Source organism: Acomys minous (assembly GCF_964271855.1).
Source record: "Acomys minous genome assembly, chromosome: 2".
Lineage (NCBI taxonomy): Eukaryota > Metazoa > Chordata > Mammalia > Rodentia > Muridae > Acomys > Acomys minous.
Genome location: NC_140484.1, coordinates 3,145,415 through 3,167,270, shown reverse-complemented (window position 1 = coordinate 3,167,270; position 21,856 = coordinate 3,145,415). Strand labels below are relative to the sequence as shown.

The window sequence follows — 21,856 nt, the reverse complement described above, 5'->3', positions numbered from 1 at the left end:
GTTCCCAGCACTACCAACCTCGGACCTTTGGGGACACTCGCCCTCCAAACTGTCACAATTGGAGACATCTTCCATGGTGCTGATTTCTATAAGACTCAAACATTAGCTTGAAAAAAAATCTTCATAAAATAAATAGTTGAGTTTTTCTAGCTGCCTATGAGGCTCTCTTTAATGAAATAACTCCATTTATTAAGAAATAAAATATTAATATCATAGATTAATTTTTAAATTAAAAATTAGCATACATAGAAATATAGACATGAACTGTATCACCCAGTTTCCACAATCCCAGACTCTTGGCCAGTCTTGTTTTATCATCAAAACATTAAATTTTATTGGATCTTGGAGTTCTTGGGTTATCATATTGAAATACTGAAAATAATTATTTTTAAATGTTTAGGCTTAAACATGAAATTTCTAGTTTTGTTCTCTAGGCTTTCCCTGGCCTCTCAGTTCGGCCTGTCTGCAAGTGAAGTATTTGTTATGCTTATTATTCCAAGCATCTATTCAGTATACAATGGGAAATCCCAGCACCTGACCGTGAATCAAAACTCATTAAGGAAGATGGTTTTACTTATCAGCAGACTGTGTACGCAATTTCTTTAATAGCACTGCGTAGACATTGAATTATGGTAACATCAGGTTTCGCTGAATGGAAGTTGCCGTTTAACAGTATAAGCCATTTGATTTTTTTAATTTACTATTTTTTTAAATAGCACACTGAAGAGTACTTTCTTAATCCTCATTACAGTGCTGGTCTAATTCTTCTCACTGGGAAACTCAAGTGCAGAACCAGTTTTAATTAAGAATAAAAAAAAAGAGAAAAGAAAAGAAAACAAGGAACTTCATTAAGAATTCTGATTTTTTTTCCCTACCACAACCACAAAGTTCATAAGCAGCGTGAGATTCGTGAGATGTAAGAGGCGCCAACCACATTAGGGGCTGCATATAATTGGGAGAGTAACCTTGACACATTTCAGTCCAACTCTGAGTATCTGTTTTATTATATTCCAGACAGTATCCATTACCCAGGATGTAGGGCTAAATTAACTTTAATGTTGCGCTCTTCACAAGGCATTCCATAGCTAGCAATAACATTAACATAATGCTGTTAAAATAAGAATTTCAATTATAAGGCAGATGAGACTGCGAAGAACATGGGAGCCTTAATGAGCCGCAGGGGCTGGTCCTGGCCATGATAAGGCACACAGTGACAGACAGGGAGGAGACAAAACACAGCTCATTCCTGTGCACGCTCGCTCCCGGCTGCTGCTAGGAGGACGTGGGCCAGCCGGGTCTTCTTGCGTTGGCTGCTGCAGCGCCTTTGACCGCCTTTGACCGCCGTGCGTCCCCTCACTCTTAGCACCAGCTGAAGGCGTGCTTTCCTGCCTTGCTCATCACTCCTCCCTAAGAAAAGGAATCACCAGGTTTGCCCATCTTGCAAGTGGGAAAGCTGGGTCAGTAGCTTCGGTGTTTGACCGGGGTAGGGTGAAGTGAGACCATTAGCTGTGTCCCCATCACACAGGACAGGAAGAGCGAGCCCCGGGTCTCTTTTGTGAAGACACCAACCATCTTCCCAAGGCCTTACCTCTAAAACCAGTGCAAACTAACCTGTTGAGGGTAAGGTTTTGAAATAGAAATTCCCGTGGAACGGCGTCCCTCATGTGAGCGCTGTGTTCAGTCTGCCTCTCTTGACACCTGTAAGCTCTGTACAAGGTAAACAGCTGTTCCTCATATGATTTCATACACACAAGAACACACCGTACACATTTTCATGTGCAGATCATTCACACGCATGCACACATGTGCACACACACACACTCACACATACACAGATGTGTACACACACGTACACACATTGCCGCACATGCACCCAGGTAGTGTCACTGTGGAGAGCTTCCTTCCTAATCCTGAAGCTCTCTTTTGTTTTATAGAGTTAAAGAGGCCGAGAGACCACCTGCTTACCTCATCTACATTCATGAGACTGTTGTTCATCATCAGTATTTTTGTTTTGTTTGCTTGTTTGTTGTTTTTATTTTTTTCACTATTTTTGTTTTTTACTTATTTTGTAACTTGTTAGGGATTATGGTTTCTTACTGTTTGCTTTGGGTTTTTCCATTTCACATTTAAAGAGGAATTCTTCTCACTTTCCCTTTTTTAAAGGACCGGGACATGTGTGTGCTCCTGGAGAGCCTAAAGACTGCTTTACTTCTGTTCCACCCTGTAGGTCACCATTCAGCATTTGTATAATTAATATGAACACTACCCCTTAACTTCTGTATAAATACACTTCTCATAAAACATGGTGTCTATACTGCTTGCTCTCGAACGTGACCATTTCATAGTCCTGACTGCACTGTGCAGTACGATACCTATAATGTTTGTATTGCCTGCTCTTCTGTTTACTTACCCTATCATCACGGAGCGCGGATGATGCCTTTAAGTGAGCCAATCGATTATGCAGCATTACGTTTAGTTTCCACGGGCAGCAATTTTCTTTTCTCCCTTAGGAGCCTTAATTCGTGGAGTGAGCATTCCACCGAGATTCAGAGTGCTCATTTTTAAACTGCAGATGCTTTTAGTTTATATTAAAAAGATATATAAATAGTAGATCCATAGAATAACCAAAAAACATAAGGTACTTTATTAGCCTATGGTGATTTTAATTCTGTTCACAATGAGATTGATTTTCAATTACAAATATTAAAGGAAAATTTTCAATATGAGCAATAGAGACCAAGCATAACCTGATGTTCATGGTTTATTATGTGTTCTGATAAACCAAAGTATAACACGCTGTCAGAGTTACTCTCCTTCGAAGATCTTCCTCCTTTCATCTATTTCTATTTATCTTTTGTGTGTTGTATATGTTTATTTCTCTCCCCCTCACATGTGTGTGTGTGTGCGTGTGTGCGTGTGTGTGTGTGTGTGTGTGTGTGTGTGTGTGTGTGTGTGTGTGTGCTATTTGCAAGTGCACATATGAAGGTCATGTGACAAGCCCAGGTTTCAGTCTCCACTTTCCATATTGTTTGTGACAAGTTCTTTAATTCTCAGCACCGTGTGTGCCAGGCCACCCAGCCTGTCTCCATGTCCCACCTCAGTGTGACCCCGCTGGAGTTAAAGGTGTGTGCTACACATCAGGTTTTACCTAAGTTCTGGGGACCCAAACTTAGGTTCTCAGGAGTACCGTGGCCGCAGAACCACCTCCCCGGCCCAGCTCCTCATAGTTAAAACATAAAGCACAGTGGTCCCCGCTGTGTCACAGTGATGCCTTCTCTGAGCCCATTCTGTTCTTGTTCCTTCTCCCTTGTTATTAGAAACAGTTAACCAAGAATTCCAAAGTGAAGAAAGCTCAGGGATTGTTGTTAATGACCTTTTCCCCCCCTTGTCCAATCCCCTTTTTCCTCTAATTAAATGTACTTAGGAAGAGTCCCCACTTCCTGGACTTCTTTGAATAGAATTTTTAAAAAATTATTTCACAAATTATCTTCATAGTCTATTATTAATAAAATGAGAAGATGAGTTTAAAAATACCACTTATATAGTTGAGATATCTGAACAAAGACTACACTGTGCCGGCTTGCCGATTGAAGGCATTTGCTGCTCTCTTCCAGGCGACCCAAGCTTGGTTTCTAACAGGAAGTCATGGGAGCAGAGGGCAGAGTCTCAACCACCAGCTAAGCACAGTGCAGGGCCCTCTTCTGCCCCCTGAGGACACCTCCTCATGCAGCATCCGGAGGCACACGCACACAAGCAAAAATAAAATACTCCTTTAAGAAATAACGTTACTGCATTTCACTATATCAACCTCAAACGTGTAATTGATAATGCTGTCAGAATTATATTTAAAACTGGCCGTATGTAGTTCTTTTAGCCTTCACGAATCCCTTTGGTGGTGAGCAATTAACTCATCTCCTTGACAGTCACATTTAGATCTCACTACTGTACACATCTCTCAGGTACGATTATTTTGCAAGTCAAAGCATAAAGAGAAGATGTGAGTTACCTGTAATCGTAGAACACTGACCGAAGGCACAGGCCCTGCCTCCACGTCGTTCTGCGGTGACAGCAGCGTTTCAGATCGTCCATCCTCCATCTAACAAGCAGACACATCTCTCTGTCACACTCAGTTCGTATTGGCTGTTGTGGCCTGAGGGAATAAAGGCTATAAAACAACACAAACACCTCAAGTTCATATGGGAAAGGACACGATAGTGAAATACCTTAATTTCAGTTATTGATTTTTAATTAACATTATTAGTTAAACGCTTGCCATGTCTAAGCTGTTACGTGATAGTGCAGTTTAAGATAAATAAATTGAAGCACAATTAAAGTCTAGATATAGATCAGATTTTATACAGAGACACAGTGAGTGAAACAACAGACACACCAGACTGTCCGAAGAGAAGAACATATTCTTTCCTGGCTAAAAAGTTGTGTGGAAAAGAAAAAAAACTGAATCTTTTCCAAGTCATACATAACTAAATTATAAATAGATGCAGAGCTTATAATATAAAGAGCTTTAAAAATAAAAATTTAAAAACAACCAAAAATCGTTTAAAATTAAACCAATAAATTGACAATTTACATCAGTGCAAAAAGCATTAAACATAAAAGAGTATTCAAATTCCCTTGTAATAAAAATCATAATTGCAATAAGTTGAAATTGTTCTTGTTTGTCATTAAACTATTTAAAGTCGAGACCTCACAGCCTGTTTGCTATAAGGAGGACAACAACCCCAAGCGCGGGTCCCCCGCAGCTCTGTGGGTGCCAGGGTCCAAGCACGGTACCCCGCGGCTCTGTGGGTGCCGGGGCCCAACCCCGCGGCTCTGTGGGTGCCAGGGTCCAAGCGCGGGTCCCCCGCGGCTCTGTGGGTGCCGGGGCCCAAGTGCGGGTCCCCCGCGGCTCTGTGGGTGCCGGGGCCCAGGCGCAGGCTAAGTGTCTCAGCCACTTGGCTACCCATAGTGGTGCCAATAATGAAGTAAAACATGGTGCTGCTGGGAGCGCGTGGCGGGACTCTTGCTGGTTTCCTGGCGGATGGACGATAGAGAGCATACAGGAAGTTTAATGATGCTTCGGCACCAGTTTAATGATTTAAAAAATAAGATGCCAAGCAACAGGTATTATATTACATGAGGTTTATTAAATGATCATGGGGAGAGAAGGAAAGGGGGGAGGGGTACCCCAGAGAGAGAGACAGAGGAAGAGAGGAGGAGGGAGAAGGGGTTAAGGGGGAGAGGAAAGAGAGGGGAGGGGGAGAGCCTTGAGGAGGGTCTGCTGCCATTTTGTAATCTTGGGTAGGGCCACGCCCAGTGGGAGGTCGGCAGTGACATCACAGGTAGGTGGGCTGAAGCAAATCCTAACAGGAAGGGACCTGGGCAACATGTTGACCCCAAGCAGGTGTCCCAAGAGGCCTTCCTCTACTTGGCCCGATCACACGCTCCATCCTCCAGGACCAGTTCATTAGAAGACTAGTCCATTGATACGGTCAGATTCGTAAGGACCTAATTGTATCTAAAACTCCCGTAATATGAACCAGAAAGAAGCCTTATATAGCAACCTAGATATTTCTCTTAAGCAAACAAACAAACAAACACAATCCTATGGTTTGTTCTTTGATAATTTCATACCTATAATCTATCAACTGCTTGGCTTTTAAAAATCATATATTAATTGTTCAAAGTAACTGGTAATTGGTTTCATTATGACATTTTCATACATGCTTTTAATGTGTTTTAATCATGTTCAATCCTACCCTCTACCCTGCCCCGTGTATGTCCATGATATGTTGCTCTCTTTCTGTTGATTTCTCCCTTCTGTCTGCATACTGAGGAAAGGTTTCCGCCTTTGCGTCTGAGTTACCCTACTTAACATGACCTCCTCCAGCCCCACTCATTTCATTTAATAATGAAATAATTTCATTTTCTTAATGGCCAAATAATTCTCCTTTGTGCATAGCGACCACATTTTCTGTATATGTTTACCTGTTGAGTGATTCCTGGCTTGTTCTACAGTTTGACCCTTGCATAGAAAAGTGCTATTAAAACAAAAACAAAAACAAAACAAAACTTAGCCCTGCAGGTGTCTCCATGTGAGGTGAGCTGACTTGGATCACTGAGGAACAGACTCGTGGAGTGGTTGTTTTCTGTTGCTGTGATTTAAACACCAGGACTGAGGTCTTAGATAAAGGGAGGGTTTATTTAGGGTTCACAGTTCCGGAGTTCCTGGTGGGAGTCTAACACCATCAAGGCAGGGCAGAGCGCCTGACCGTTCACATCCCCACCCACAAGCAGGAAGCAGCAGAGGGGAGTCATGTGCGACTGCAGTAGGCTTTTGAAACCTTCATCCCTGCCCCAGTGACTAGCTTCCAGCAAGGCCACGCCTCCTGATTGTTCCCAGGGACCAGGCATTCATTCAAGTGCCAAGACTTCAGGTCCTATTCAAACCACACAGGTCAGAAGGCAGGAATGCCATGTCCCTGGCTTGGGGAGCTGCCACAGCGATTTCCATAGAGGCCAGACCACCTCACCTCACCATAGTGGCTGGACCACATGACCTTCTAATCAGAGTGATAAGTGCTGTTCACCTGCACCATCCAGAATCCATTGTTTGCTTTCTTGACGTCACCTTTCTGCCTAAGGGGCACAAAATCCAAGTGTAGCTATAGCCTTCACATTTCCCTGAAGGCTAAAAGGGGTGGAGATGATGATGATGATGATGATGATTATTTTCACATGTATTTATTGCCACTTGGGCTTTTTCATTTGAAGTCTCCCCGAGCAGGTGCGATTACTTGCTTTGGGTTGTTTACGTTTTTTGGTTCTTGTATATTGGATCCTTTCTGCAGACTGTTTGGCAAATGTTTTCTCCATTCTGTAGTTTGTGTCTTTAGAATTAATTTTTCTATATATAATCTTTTTAATTCAATATGGACCCACTTGATATTTCTGCCTTTGTACCCTGGGTGAAGGGCTCTCCTCAGAACCCTGCCTCGGCCCAGTCCTGCGGCGCCTCCTTCTGCCTTCCGATAGGCTCAAGGTGTTTCATCCTACAAGGAGGCTTATCCATCCTGGCATTCAGATGTGTGTGCACGTGTGTGTGTGTGTGTGTGTGTGTGTGTGTGCTGCAGGTGTGATCACTTGTGTGAGCATGTATAGAGGCCAGAGGTCACAGATGGGCACCTCCTCGCCTGTCTTCGTACACAGGGGCAGGGTGTCCAGGCCGCGTCCTCCTGTTTGTGCAGTAAGTACTTTAGCCCCTGAGCCATCTCTGCACCCAGTTGAGATGAATTTTTGTCCAGGTAAGAGATATAGATATAGTTTCAGCTTTGAATATCCTGCCTAGACAACATGATGAGGAAAAGTCAATTAAAGATGAAAACAGAATTTAGTAGTTACGTTGGTTACTATGGAGATCTCTATCGACTGTGGACCAGACACGTCCATGGCTCCCACACATGGAAGCAGTCATCAGCTCGACAAGCCCCCACCCCCCCACATTGTCTGTACAGGTTCCTACCTTTAAGACACTTTTGACTGTTTTACCCAATCGTGTGTATGTAATAGACTGCAAGTCCCCAGGGAGTGCTGCTTTTTCTGCAAAGAGGCAAGGAAATGGCATATTTATACAAACTCGTGTTAGCAGTCATTTGTGCTCCTTCATGCTGTCTAACCTCTGAAATGTTTATGTCCAGTGTTGCTATTATTGTCACGCAAAGAGCGAGCACTTCATGAAGTTAGAAACGTTATTTAACTTATCAGTGGGTGAGTGAATGCTCACAGCTAGGACTCATATTTCATCATGTCTAGTTATCAAAGAACACACCTAAATTTATAACCATAAAATAATTGCATTCATAGATCTTAGAACACTAAATATGTAATTCATAAATCTTAAATGCATTAATAACATTATATTCTATGTGGCAGGCATGACTTGTTACCCAGTCATGTGTGGCATGCAGCCAACCTACAAAAGATTTTACTATTTTAAAAAAAAAAAAAGAAACAGATTCTTCTTCCTAAAGATTCTTTAGATATATGAGTAGATTTGTTTTATTAATGATAAGAGGAAAGGTCCCTGACCTCACATGTGTTGTCAGTGATCCAAATACAATCACTACTTATTTTAAATGTCGAGTGTATGAGTATCTGCCTGCATCACAATGTGAGTGACAGGTGTGCCGGCTCACCTGGAACTGGATTATGGTCTATGGGAGCTGCCTTGTGGATGCTGGGACCCAAGCGCAGGTCCCCTGTGGCCTTGTGGGTGCTGGGGCCTACATGCAAGCCCCCTGTGGCCTGTGGGTGCTGGGACCCACACGCAGGTCCCCTGTGGCCTTGTGGATGGCTGGGACCCACGCGTAGGTCCCCTGTGGCAGCAGCCAGTGCTCTGTGCTCTCTCCAGTCCTGAAGCCAGCTATATTTTAAAATGAATTTAACTCTTAAGTTATCTCAATATAAGTTTGTAATTTAAAAAGCAACAAAGCGTGAGAAACCCTTCCCATCCCTGTGACCCACAGAGGACACTTTACACCAGAGAGCTTCCCAGGCTCACCCTGGTGATGCTCCATGCTGCGCCTTTTCCTTTGGATCGTGAGCGTCGTCACCGGAGACAGTTCTCCTTTCACGGGGTGTTTTTGCAGATCATCTTCTAATCTGATTCACTTTTCTAGTGAAGTCACAGAAACCATCTTGTTTTTTCATAAGGACTGATGAACATGAGATTGGTGAAAGGCTGGGGACAGATTTTTTTTTTTTTACTTTGTAGGGGCGATGCTGAGCAACACTGGTGAATTAGTTCAGATTCTCTTGGCAGAGAAGGAGGCGGATGCCTGCTGCTGTTGTGAGCCTGTTATGAAATCTAAGATACAAACTATTGCTGTGATCCCTGATGGACTGTCAATTGAAAAAATTTGCTTTTCCACACTGCATACCTGTTTGTGTCAACTCTTTTTAGTGTTGCATAAATATTTATACTAGTTTTTTTATATATATATTTCCTATTAAGGACAGTATATGTCTTTTTAAGACTTGTTTCATAGTTTTAATAGGATCGTTAACAATATCTATGTGATGTTACACTTTTAAAATGCTCCTTTCTGTCATTATAGCAGCACAGTAATACAGGGTTTAAACTTCTGAAAATCAGTGCTCACTGAAGTGTGTTGTTTATGCAAATCTGGGTCCAGATAGTTAGACTGGATATGTTGTGCCTTGAGAAAATCAGGCTCTTAAATGCACTTGTGCCCCCGTTTGCCTTTATTTTAAACCAACCAACTTGCTGTACATGCGAATTAAAGAAAAAACTTCTCTACAATGTTGTGTCCAATCAGTGCTCCCTGCATAGTCCTGCTGAGGGCTCAAGCGGTGTGTGAGTGAGTAAGGTGCAGCTCTACAAGAAGGAGGCTGCAGAGCACGGGGGTTTGTACCTGCGCCTGTCCCCTCCAAGGCTGGAGACACAGGCACATTCCAGGCCTCGCTGGTGAGCTCCAGGTTGGCCTCTTCTGTGCACACATGAAGATCTACACATCTGCGCACATACAGGAGCAGGCAGGTGTTTATACACACAGACAGTGCTTTCATTTATGCTCCTTACCAAAGAAAAATATGAAGCTCATAGTAAATATATTTTAATTGGACGATTTTATTGTTCTGGTTTTTTTTTTTTACATGTCTCTGACCATCCTTTAGATGACAGATCCACCGCCCACCCCGCCCCCGCCGTGTTGGGGCTGCAGAGATCCCTCAGTGTTAAGAACACTTACTGCACAGTCATGAAGACATGGACTCTGCTTCTGTGAAGCAGCCAGGTGACCCACAAAGGGTCTGATGTCCCCTTCTGGCTTCTGGGAGCACACAGGCACTCGCACCACACCACTCAAACACACGTGAATACGCACACAGGCACTCGCACCACACCACGCAAACACACGTGAATACACACACAGGCACTCGCACCACACCACTCAAACACACGTGAATACGCACACAGACACTCGCACCACACCACTCAACACACGTGAATACGCACACAGGCACTCGCACCACACCACACAAACACACGTGAATACGCACACAGGCACTCGCAGCACACCACTCATATGACTCACAGATACACATACACATGCACACAGACACAAATCTTTAAAAGTAAAAAATATGAATGAAAATATTTTACTTTTTCATAATTTTCATTTGTACTTCAATTAAAAAAAATAACGTAGCTATTTTAAGCACTCTTAAATAGCTTGTCTGAGTGATTTTAAAATAATTTATAGTTTAATTATATCATTTAATAGGGCTTATCTTTTCCTGTTAAGTAATTATCCTGGATTGAAAGAAAGATAAATATGTTATGTTATTATTAGTATAATTAAGCCATTGAGTTTTAAGTACCTTTCTTTTGAAAGGAAAGCATGTATTTAATATATTATCAGAGAAATTTTGTATTACCCTTGACTGAAATAAGTAGAAGATAGATGATAGATAGATAGATAGATCGTACATATGTGCATGTGTGCACGTGTGCCTGTGTGTTTGTATACGTACATGTATGTGTGTGAATGTAAATGTGTGTGCAAATATGCATGCAGTGTGTGTGTATATGTACATGTGTGTGCATGTACATGCATGTGCTCCTGAGTGTGTGTGTGTGTGTGTGTGTGTGTGTGTGTGTGTGTGTGTGTGTCAGAGACGCTGGCAGTCTTTGTTGTTGTTGCTGTTCTCCATGCCTGAAAGGCTATGCAGCCTTAGCTAGTGCCAGCAGAGCACAAAGATGACAAGTAATTCTTGGGGGAATCGGACAGGGTAGAGTTTGTTGTATTTTTAACCACGGAGGCTGGTCAATAGCTGCACTCACTTTGCTGCAGTTTCCCCACGGAAAGCTCAGCTGGTTAGCTTTAGGATAGGCTCAGTCAATGGATTCTTTTTTTTGAAAGAAATGATCCACGGGTGGTCCCCTGAGGAGGAAAGTCCTGAGAAAACCCAGGCAGCCTTTCACACTGTGCATCAGGAGCAGACCGCTAAGACTCTGGCCTTTTTGAGGGAGGGCTTCAAAGCCCTCGATGTTGGAGCTCTTTTTTTAAAAAATCAATTCACATTATCAAAAGAAAGCTGAAAATGATAGCAAAAGGCTTGTTTCGTTTTTAAAAAAAAAACCTTTTCATGTGTTATAATAATACATTATTTGAAGTGCTTGAAATTGGCCTCAAATACTATTAAAGCACATATTAAAGATGACAGTAATTGCACTTTGTGAGTTTGCCTGTTGATCGCCAACCCTTTGGCATCTTGCAGTGAACAATCTGAAGTGGGCGGGGCACGTGGACTGCAGGGAGAAGAGGGAGAAGGACGTGATGCCGGATCCTGCTCACTAGCGCGCTCCTGTTGATGAGCAGCAGACTCCATGTGGGTTCTGTGTGGCTCGCAGTAAATCCTCCCTCTGGGAGAACGCCACCCAGGCACTCTCACCTGCCTGTCCAGCTGCACTGAAATGCGCCTAGATGAAGCAGACACAATGGAAATGCATGTGCCGCTGGAGGTGGCACTGGTTTTGTTTTGCTTTGTATATGGTTTTTATAACAGTATTATTAGAAAATACCTTGGAGTCAAACAGTCTTGGATAAGATTCATTACTTTTTCTCTAACATGGCATTGGCTTGGGGCAGTCAAGTGCGTTCTTTGAACTTTGTTCCATTAAACAAAAGCAGGTACAATAATGCCCGTTTCTGGATTGTTAAAAGGGTCAAATGCACTGAAATATGTAAAATGACCTCACGTTATGCCCATGGCCAGTGAGGAGCCACCTGCCAGGGAGAGGATGCCAGAAGATTGCCCGCAGGGTCCTCGGCCCTTTTCTGGGTGAGCACTATCTTTTCGGCATCCAAGGTCATCATAATAAAGAAGAACCCAAATTGTATATGGAATAACCAGGCCACAGCAGCAGTCAGCTCATCAAAGCTTCTGGAGGATTCATCGGCTGCAGGCCGCTCCCCCATGAGCTGTGGGACCATTGGCTGCAGCTGGGCCTTTGTTTCTTGTCTCTTTGCGTTGTTTGGGTAGTGGCGGGGCTGCTGCTGGGAGGGACTCAGGCCTCAGGCACGCTGCTGGGCGTACTCTGCCACCATCCACAGCCTTGGCTCACAAAGCAGATTTCCATGTTCCCTCCTGCACGTCATTCTCTTTGCAGAGTGTCTGTTAAGGCCTTTGGCCCCTGGGTTCTTACTGCTGAGTTTTTGAAGTTCGCTTTATGTTGAGATGGAAGCACCTTGTTTCCTCATCTTCTTGGCGTTGTCATTTATAGGGAAGAAGTTTCTCATTTGAATCAAGGCCTGTTTATTAAGCCCTTTCCTGGACCAGTTGTGCCTTTGGTTTCATTTCTACAGTCATCACTGTACCTAGGTTGCCTAGGCTTCCGCCTATGGTGTCTTTGGGAGTTTAATAAGTGCACATTTTACACTTGAGTCTATAACCAACTGATTTTAATGCCTCACAGTGTCCCACAGCACTAACTTAAGTAGTGCTCCTTAATTTCAGTACATTTAAACCAATTTTTAACTATTTTAAAGCATACTGCAGTTAATATCGTCATCCAGATCTGCTCATTTACCTTCATTTTCCTCTGCTCTATAGTTTCATCATCATCCAAATTAATGTGTGTTGCCCTTATTTGTTTTACTGCCAGCACCTACCCCATTCCATACACACATGTCAGTTCCCAAAAGGTTGAAAATTCTGTTTGCATTATTCTCTGATGTCATCTCAACTATTGTAACAAATGGTCACGGAGTGTTAAAGAGTTAGTCTTCTGCAGGCAGAGCTGCCCTCTGAGGGGCTGGCAGGTGACCTCTGTGGGGCAGAGGTGCTGTACCCTGGCTCTTGTCGCTCCGCGTCCCTGCTCTGCGCTGATGTGAAGCTGCGTACATAGTAGGCTGTTTAGCAGCATCTCTGCCCTCCAACTGCTCAATGCCATGAATATCCCCAACCCACCCACAGCGACGATGGTGGTCCCCACAGACAGGCTGACAAGCAGCCGTGCTACAACACATATGCATGTGGTGTAGAAGGAGTAAATGAAAGTATCTAGAGAAAATGCCTTTTGCTCTGTTTTTCTTTGTTGATATGTATTTATAAATCATTTTATCTCCACACTCACATATTCAGGGGTGGAAGCTTCTCTAGAATGATATAAATTAACCTTAATTGATGAACAAAATTCCGGGATAAAGCCTTGGGTTTAAATGTAGGATTTGCTAATTACTGGCTGTGTTACCTTGGGGAAGTCACACAAGCTCTGAGCTGCAATTTGCTCATCTGGAAATTGTGGGTGATAACATTTGTTCTCTCTACAAAGCTGAGTTATTGTGAGAATTGTTTTCTCTTGACTGCAAAGTGTCTCACAATTGTACGGGCTTATGATAGCTAATGTGAAGGTTTGATGATTGCCTTGTCTCATGACTCAGGGTGTCCTGAGAGATGCTCCCTTCTGCCCTTTGTGTTCTCCCTAAACTACCCACGTCATTTATTTATTAAACACGAGCGTTTTGTGCTCTGACCATATCGCTGGCCTTCTACCCTCACGTCATCTTAGCGACTTTCGCTCATAACCACACCTTCCAGACAGATGTATCCATCCCTTTGATGTCCGCTAAGAAGCACCATTCTTATCTCTCAGGCTGCTTTTCTGCCCTATTTTCGTCAATGCCGTCACTAATCTAGTGGTGAAGGTAGCAACCTCACAGCCATGTCCTTGGCTTGCTTTCCCCAGATACTGGCCCCATAAGCACTCTCACCATAGAGGAGCACAGCTGTCTGCAGTAGCCCCACCCCTTGCCCTAAGCCTAGGAGGGTCTTCTGTGGGCTGCCTCAGCAGGCGCACTAGCACTTGTTATGCTTAGCAATCTATTCTCCCAACTGCTTTCCTTGTGGCACAAGCGCTCTTTCCTATGTCCCCATTTTTGTTTGTGGTATTCTCTTCCTAGAATTATCTCATGTGTGTGCGTGTGTATGCGTGTGTGTTTGTGTGTGTGTGTGTGTGTAAAAGAGAGAGACAGAGACTATGTCCCTTTGTGAATCTGAGTCTGCACGTACCGTTGTTCACGTGTGGAGTGGACAAGCCTGCATCTCAGCCTGCATCTTCCACTGTGTCTGAGACAGGGCAGCTTGCTGTTTTCCACTGCCTCCGCTTCCTGCCTCACTGAGAGAGCACTGGGTTCCTTGGGGTCTGGGATTTGAACTTAGGTCCACACCCTTGCACAGCAGGCACTCTGCCCTCTTAGTAGCCACCCCGATGTGGAGAAGTCTCACCTCTTCCAAGGCCTGCCAACCATGACCGTCTCTCAACCTATCCTGTTCTTACATGTCATTGCTTTCTGTGGCCTCCTCGTCACTGTCATTTTGTTGGTCTTCACCAGTTTCTCTTAGCTGGCCTCAGTCCTGGCTGAGAACCGCTGGTTGCTTATTGTGCCACTGTGATCCCATAACTGAAGGTTCTAATCCTGGGTGGGATTCAGTCATTAAAGTTTTGATGATGAATTGATTGACTTCTTTCCTGGGTAACGTAAGTGTTTTGCTATTTCTGTTTCTAACCAAGAGTTTGTAGTTTCTTAGTGGTAAAGTGTAAATAGTCAAAAGCTGAATTATAGCTTGAATATCAAAGTGGTTCTTGTTTATTACGTGCAAGGCATTCCCTTTGCTCTAGTTTCTGTCTCCATGACTTTAGAAGCTGCACAGTCTCTTTAAAGCTTTGTCCTTCCCACACCCCTCCTGCTCCCTTAACTGTGTGATGGGGGATCACTACTGGTGGCCTGAGAGGGACAGCAAGGCAGGAACAGCAGGGGAGATGGAGACTTGAGGTGCTGGGCTTCTCTGGGAGCAAAGGCTATTTAAACCCGTGGGGACTGGGTGGAGGCGTTGGGGTGTGTATACATCATTGGCCAAGGCCAAGGTGCTGGGAATGCCTTATTTGCATGAAGAGGAATTTCAGGTGCTTGCTGGACATGACCTTATAAGGAGAGAGGAAGTTTAACCTGTAACCTGGCCACCAGATTACGTGGGTACATCAAGGGTAGCAGGGATGAGGGCTGAAAGGCTGCATGCACCAGACACGCAGGCCCATGCCGGGGGGCGGGGCAGGGGGTGAGGCGGGGCGGGGGCGGGGCAGGGGGCGGGGTGGGGCGGGGCAGGGGGCGGGAGCAGTCCTTACTCCTGCTGGTCTCAGGATGAGATATTCGGGGTTTGGACACACCTTGACTTTACTTTTGCTCCAGGACAGCGCTCTCCCTTCCCCCGCCCCGTGTCACATGGCTCTCCTGGCCCCACATATATCTATATGTGAAAGGAAATGATAGCAAATATTGTTCTAAATTCTTTGAGAAGTAGAAAGGTGTGTTTTGCCAGTAGTGGCCAATTTTACCGAAGTTAACCGAACCAGCTGGCCTGCCAGGGTCAAGTCCTGTTCTTTGCCTGTTAGACTACTGAAATGTTGAACTACAAAAGAATTTAGAAAAGACTGAAGCCCTGGGGCAGCCAGAGGAGGAACTTCTCTCCTTAAGAAAGATCTCTAGCTTGTGGGGAGGCCTGACCAGAGGCTGGAGCCGAATCACCAGTGGGTGGGAACCGCACCTTGACTGCGCAGCAGTCATCTGAAAGGCTGTGGCATCTGAAAGGAACCTATACTTAAACGCTGAGTGCTGTGATGCCCTCTTCTGCCCTCTGTGTGTGCTTCTCATCTCGCGTCACACGAGTGTGGTGGCTGACAGAGGGACTGCCAGCACTGTGCCCCTGGGGTCGGTGCACTGCAGCAGCAGCTTGTTCAGCTTGAGAAGGCGGTGGGTGTTACTTGCACCTTGATTCCTGTTCTGGGTCCCTCACCTGAGAGGGCTGATTTGGGCTTCTTAAAGACAGATAAGATGCATGTATGACGTTTAGGGTTCTGCTAAGGATGTTTATTTTATTATTTTTATGTGTAGCTTAATTAAGAGAAACAGAAACTTTAATGTGTTCCTACCGTCACTCCTTAGAACTATCAAATCACTAACTCCTTGGTTGTGTTAGGTTAGAATAGCTGGCTTATAAACTTGCTGTTTGAATTTCATAAAGATAGCCAAACAAAATTTTGGGTTAGGGTTAGGATAGAATTTCCAACAGTTTCTGAAATGGTCATAACCACACTCTGGCCATTTTTTACTACATATTTATAGGAAGTAGCATTCTTGATATTGATGATTATAAAATCAGAGTATTACTATGCAAACCACTGAAGCTGTTCTGTCAATTTCTAATACCCAACCAAGATTTACTTCTTTATGCAGAAATAAATATGACCATCCATTTCAGTACTAGGCAAACTTTTCTCCTTTAATTAATGGTGAAGTTATGCATATACCAAAGCACCTCGCCAGCATGCATGTGGTGCACAGCTTTTTAAAAATATATTTTATTAATTTATTCATATTACATCTCAATTGTTATCCCATCCCCTGTTTGCACAGCTTTTATACAGTAATCACAGAGGCCAAAAGAGGGTATCTGATCCACTAGGGCTAGAGTTTCAGACCCTTTGGTTCTGGGATCTGAACCCCAGTCTTCTGGAAGAGCAGCAAGTGCTCTTAACCACTGGGCCATCTCTCCAGTCCTGTGCCAAGGACTTCACAAGACTGAGCCTCTGCACAGCATGAGGACCCACTAAGCAGTGACTGTGATGCTTTCATCCCATTGCTGATACCTACCGCCATGAGAGGGAGTCCTTGAGAGCTGTCATGCTCTGGGTTAGCCATGGAATTGTTGACTTAAGGTAAAAATTCCCTCGTTCTCATAGGTCTCTTCCAAACTAGTGCTCAAAATGTCTTAGTTTAACATTCTTTTTCCTAAAGCGACCTCCAGAATTCTAAGGTTTAGCATCTGCAGGGGCTGGGTTCTGCTGTCCCCGGGGCTGATGCACGTTTTGTAAACTGAACATTTCCAGGGATGGTTATTATTAAGGAGACACAAGGACATGTTATCCAGCAAACATGGCACAGAAACTGCCACTTTAAGTTGCTCTTTTAGAACCTAATATCCTGAAGTCCACTGTGTAAATTCAACATCGTGCTGCTTTACACGTGGCCTAAGGAACAAGACCATGAAACAACAAAGTCAAGGTGCTGAAGTCTGTCGTACAGATAAAGGAAGTTTCAGCAGCTCACTGAGAAAGCTCAGTACTGAAACCGTGCAGAATTAATAATGGTCCTTTGTAAATTAGAGTGTGTCAAAGGCATATCGAGGCATAGATCTCCCAACAAATGAAAATTAAACTTTCATTACTCACACATGCAGTAATTGAAGCTGAGAAAATGACATATTCGAAATCAATAAAACAAACTCTAGACTTTAAAAGTAAGCTGTAGTCTACAAAAGTATGTTCAAAATTTAAAATGGCCAGCTTCAAAACCTAGATTTAAAAAAAAAAAACCACTTGAAATATGCTTAGTGACAGCAGTTGGTGAGCTTGGATAAAAAGATTAATTTTAAAAAATACCAGAAGTAGGTTGTAATTTATGTACATTCATCATGATCTTTTAACATTATTGATGAATTTTTACACTGCATTTATATGCTTGAACAATATTGTGTATGACTGGGCAGAAACACACCTTTCATCTCTAAAAGCTGAGGGTTTTCAAGGACTTACCAACCCGTTTAAAGTTTGATGCTATCTCAAAATAAAGAAATATATTAATGATTCTTCTAAAACATATTATTTTAATCTTATAGCTTTTAGGAGGCCTGATATTATGGAAACTGAAGCACTTCGCTCACAACTGAAAACGTGAGTCACTGTTTATCAAGCACCTGGCCTTTGGGTAGGAAGTGTTCCCTTTCACAGACAACTGTCTGCGTGTGCAGGGCACGCCGGCCGTGCCTGCTTCAGCATCAGCGCTCCCAGGACTTGCTTCCCCTCTGCTTTGACTCCCGTGCATCGCGTCATCTCAGTGTGTAGCAAGCCCCCTCATGCGGCACCATGTTTTCAGCAGGTTGTGGAACCAACATTCTTGTTCTACACCCTTCTGTACCTCCTCGTTACAAATGCTTCCAGGAGAGAAATTAGGGTTTTCTCCAAATAGCTAGACACATAAATGATTGAAGATGTAGAAATCAGTTTGGAGGCAGGGCAGCTTGATTGGGGCTCTCCGCTTTGCTGGAATGGCCTGATCTGAAATGCTGTTTGAAATGCTTACTCCTTCACAGCTCTTTTCTACACCACGAAAATTGTTCATAACAAGAACGATCTTGGATAAGGAAAGAAAAAAAAAAGAAAAGAAAAGGATGAGACGTTTCAGACAGCTTAATGGTGCTGCCACTGTCGTGATAACCATTGTTTAGAGCAGCCAGGCATTCACTGAAGGCTGGTGCAGGCAGCCTGTATCGAGCAGTGCCTTCAGCTGCACCTGATGAGTCAGGTGGACGCAAGTGAAAGCCCCCTGCCCAACACAGGTGCTCTGTCCATAGAGGTGGAGCACCACGGCAACACAGCAGGGTGCTCCATTTGTGAACATCGGACCCCAAGATGCAAATGAAAATTGCACACACACACAATCTATAGATTTATATAGCTAAATCTCCACAGATATTTTTGCAGATATATATATAAATATATAGATATAGATGTAGATATAGATCCTGAGAACAGAAATTACAAAATAATTAGCTGTGATATTCTCAATAATATGTGGTACTGTCTCTGGGCCTTAAGTAGAAGGTAGAACAGGTTAACACATCCCTCGCTGCTTTGGCATCTAATTACCAAAGTCTTCTTGACAAAGCCTTGCTGACCTGGAGTTCACTAACTATCTAATTGTTGATTGATATGGTTTAGTTGATTAAGGAATTCATTTGTCTAATTTTTACCACTTCTTTGAAGACGTTCAGGGAGGAAATATTTTAATTGGAAGAAATGTGCTATAAATGCTAATTCGTTTTATTATTTCCTTTGTGTGTGTGTGTGTGTGTGTGTGTGTGTGTGTGCGCGCGTGTGTGCGCGCGCATGCACGTCCCCTCTCTGAACATTTTTAGAACATCTTGCCTGTGAGCTAAAAGCCATATCTCCACAGATATTTTTTGCAAGTGAAATTGCTTTTCATCTGGCAAAAACTAACCCTGTGATTCATTGGCGCTTAGAGCACCGAGGCCATCGTGTCTGCTTTGACTGACATTTTTGCAGGCTACGTCAGACCTGTATGAATCAGCTGCACTAAGATTCATTATGCCAAGAAGAGGAGAGACGTGGGGTGGCGTAAAAGAACATGAAGGAAAACTGTCTTGAAAGTTGTGACCCGGGAAGAGGGTAGAAGCCAAGTAGAGTCGGTAGGCATTGTAAATTGGTATTTGATGGGAGAGACAATATTTCCTTGACATCATTTTGCCAAGAGAGCAGGAAAAGAGCATCACACAGGGACTTTTCCTTTGTTATGAAAGGATGAAATTAAAGTAAGGAACAAGGAAAACATGATTTAAAAACAATATCCCTCGGCTCAGGCATTGAAAGTAAGTCAAGGGGGCATTTGTATGTGGAAGGGTGGAGAACATTTACGGGCTAATTAGTCAGTGTTACCTTTAAATTTCACACGTCCAGAGGAGCTCAGGTCTCCCTACGCCAAGCATCTTCTCTCTATTTGTATAAAAGCAACACAAGGGAACTACTTTGGGAAGATGAGGGATTGGAAGTTAATATGTGGCTAACGAAGACAGCCCAGAGGAGGGGAGGGGGATGGGATGTGCCAGGGACAGCCAACCCTCTATTTTGCTTATGTTTATTTTATTCTCTCTGTTCTCTCAAATACTATAAGGTAAGATGTAAGCCAGTCAGGACTGACTTTATTCAGGATTGGCTATGGGGCGTGGGAGGGGTGTAATCGTGAAGTTCCTGTCACAGATGTGGTTTTTGCCCTGAGTGTGTAAGGCCCTACTTCCCTCTGCTTTTGCTGTTCCCCATATCACAAAACAAACAAACAACAACACTTAAATCACAAAGCCTCCCCCCAGACTTCAGGGGACCCCTTTACCAGGGCCCTGCATGACCGTGTGTCTCACACTCATGAAGTCAGCCCTGGTTTTGTTCATTATGCTGGTGTGGGTGGTGAGTTCTAGATTTGAGTAAGGAAATTGCTTCCTTAAAGATCACACAAATGTTTTAACCTGTGAATCCTTAATTGTAATAGCCATATCTTTAACCTAAGGTTTTTGTAAGTTAGTTGGAGGCTTAAAAAATCACTAAGTATCTGACTCTGTGTATCTGACGAGGAGTGGGGGTGGATAGGGTTCTTTAAGGTTAGCTTTGGTGTTTTTAATTGCATGGATACACCTGTGGCTGTGTGTGGGCATATTCAAGTAGTTGTAGTGCTTTCAGAGGCAAGAAAGGGGCGTTGGATCTCCTGGAGCAGGAGTTAACGGCAGTTGTGAGCCACCAGGCGTAGGTGCTGGGAACGGAGCCCCAGGCCTCTGCATGAGCAGGAGGCACATCTAGCCACTGAGCCAGGCCCACTGTATGCTAGATCCTTCCGTTCCCACTTGGTTATTCCATGTTAAATCCAGCATCCCCACTTTAACCTGTTGTACAAAACCTTGCTCCTCATATCCTGTTTCCAACTTATGATTCACCAGACTGCACATAGCTGACGGCTGCTTTCACACCTCAAACCAGCACCACCCTGGAATCTTCAACTATCAGCCAGGCCCCAGGTGTGCAGGTGAGGCAGTGCACCTATCACCCTGGCCCCGGGCGTGCAGGTGAGATGGCTGTCGGTGACAGGCAGTGCAACTATCACCCCGCCCCCGGGCGTGCAGGTGAGATGGATGTCGGTGACAGGCAGCTGCGCACAGCCTTTTAAGTAGAGTGATAGAGACTCGAAGTTATAGAGCACAACATACTCCAAAGCAGTGTCCTTTGAAGGTCCAGTAATAAGAAAAAACAACCCTGTTAGATTCTTGGCCACCTAAACTATAAAAATCGCCTTTGAGTAGAAGGCAGTTCCCATCTCAAGGCTGAGTGTGTCCCTAGACAAGCAAGTGCTAACTCCCTTTCCAGCGTCCCTCTTAGCCTCAGTCCAGCCAGACAGTAAGACGCTGCTTGCTTGGTCAGATGTTTTCCTCCATCTTCTGTTGACACGGCCCTATAATTAGTATAGCAGTAACCCCACCACCAAGGAAGACGTTTGCATAATTCATATTGGTGGACTACGAATTACTTCTCCTCCCCTCGCCCCCTCCTCTTTCCCACTCTGTCCTTCCTTCCCCCCTCCCCCCACTGATCACTAATAGCTCTTCTTTCTAGTCTTTTCTCAGTGATGCTTGTGGTAACTACAATCATCAGCGAGTACTTTACCAGCCCAGTCACACAGGCTGCAGTAGAACAGTGGTGGTTTTATCATGACAACAATGGGTCCCCTCATGGAGCTGAGGTTGGTGTCAGATGTAGCCTAGGCTGGCCTGGGGTTTGCCAGTCCTTCCTTTGTTACCAAGTTGTGGTATTACAGTGTACACCACCACATCTCGATCAAAGTCATCTTTAGCCTAACAAAAATATAAGGTTACTTGGCAACTGGGCATCGTTCTGAATTCATATTTCCATGTTCCCTGAAAGCCCTTTGTTGACCAACAGTCATTGGGCATCAGCTGAGAAATAGCCTTGGGATTTTTGAATGGTCAGCTATTCTAATTTGTCGTGCTACAGTTTAGAAGTAATGATCAATCCTGCCTTGACCATCACAAGCTCCTTTTAAAAAGCCATCTATGGAGTTAGGACATTAAATCTGGCACAGTTCTAAGTACATATAAAGCCTTTGCCTCCCCGTGCTTCCCGTTCAAACACGCAGCCTTA

General features: G+C 44.0%; 1 protein-coding gene across 3 annotated transcripts in view; it reads left to right on the top strand.

The window, feature by feature from the left end:
- ATRNL1 (attractin like 1) overlaps positions 1-21,856 on the top strand; it is a 566,124-nt gene that overhangs the window by 371,001 nt on the left and 173,267 nt on the right. The window contains exon 28 of one of the 3 annotated variants that reach the window (XM_084800217.1): positions 8,771-8,797. The exons of the other annotated variants lie outside the window; for them this stretch is intronic. Within the exon in view, the coding sequence (XP_084656343.1) occupies positions 8,771-8,782 (12 nt within the window). The 3' untranslated portion in view covers positions 8,783-8,797. Of the gene's footprint in view, positions 1-8,770; positions 8,798-21,856 lie in introns of those variants that run through there. 3 annotated transcript variants of the gene reach the window in all.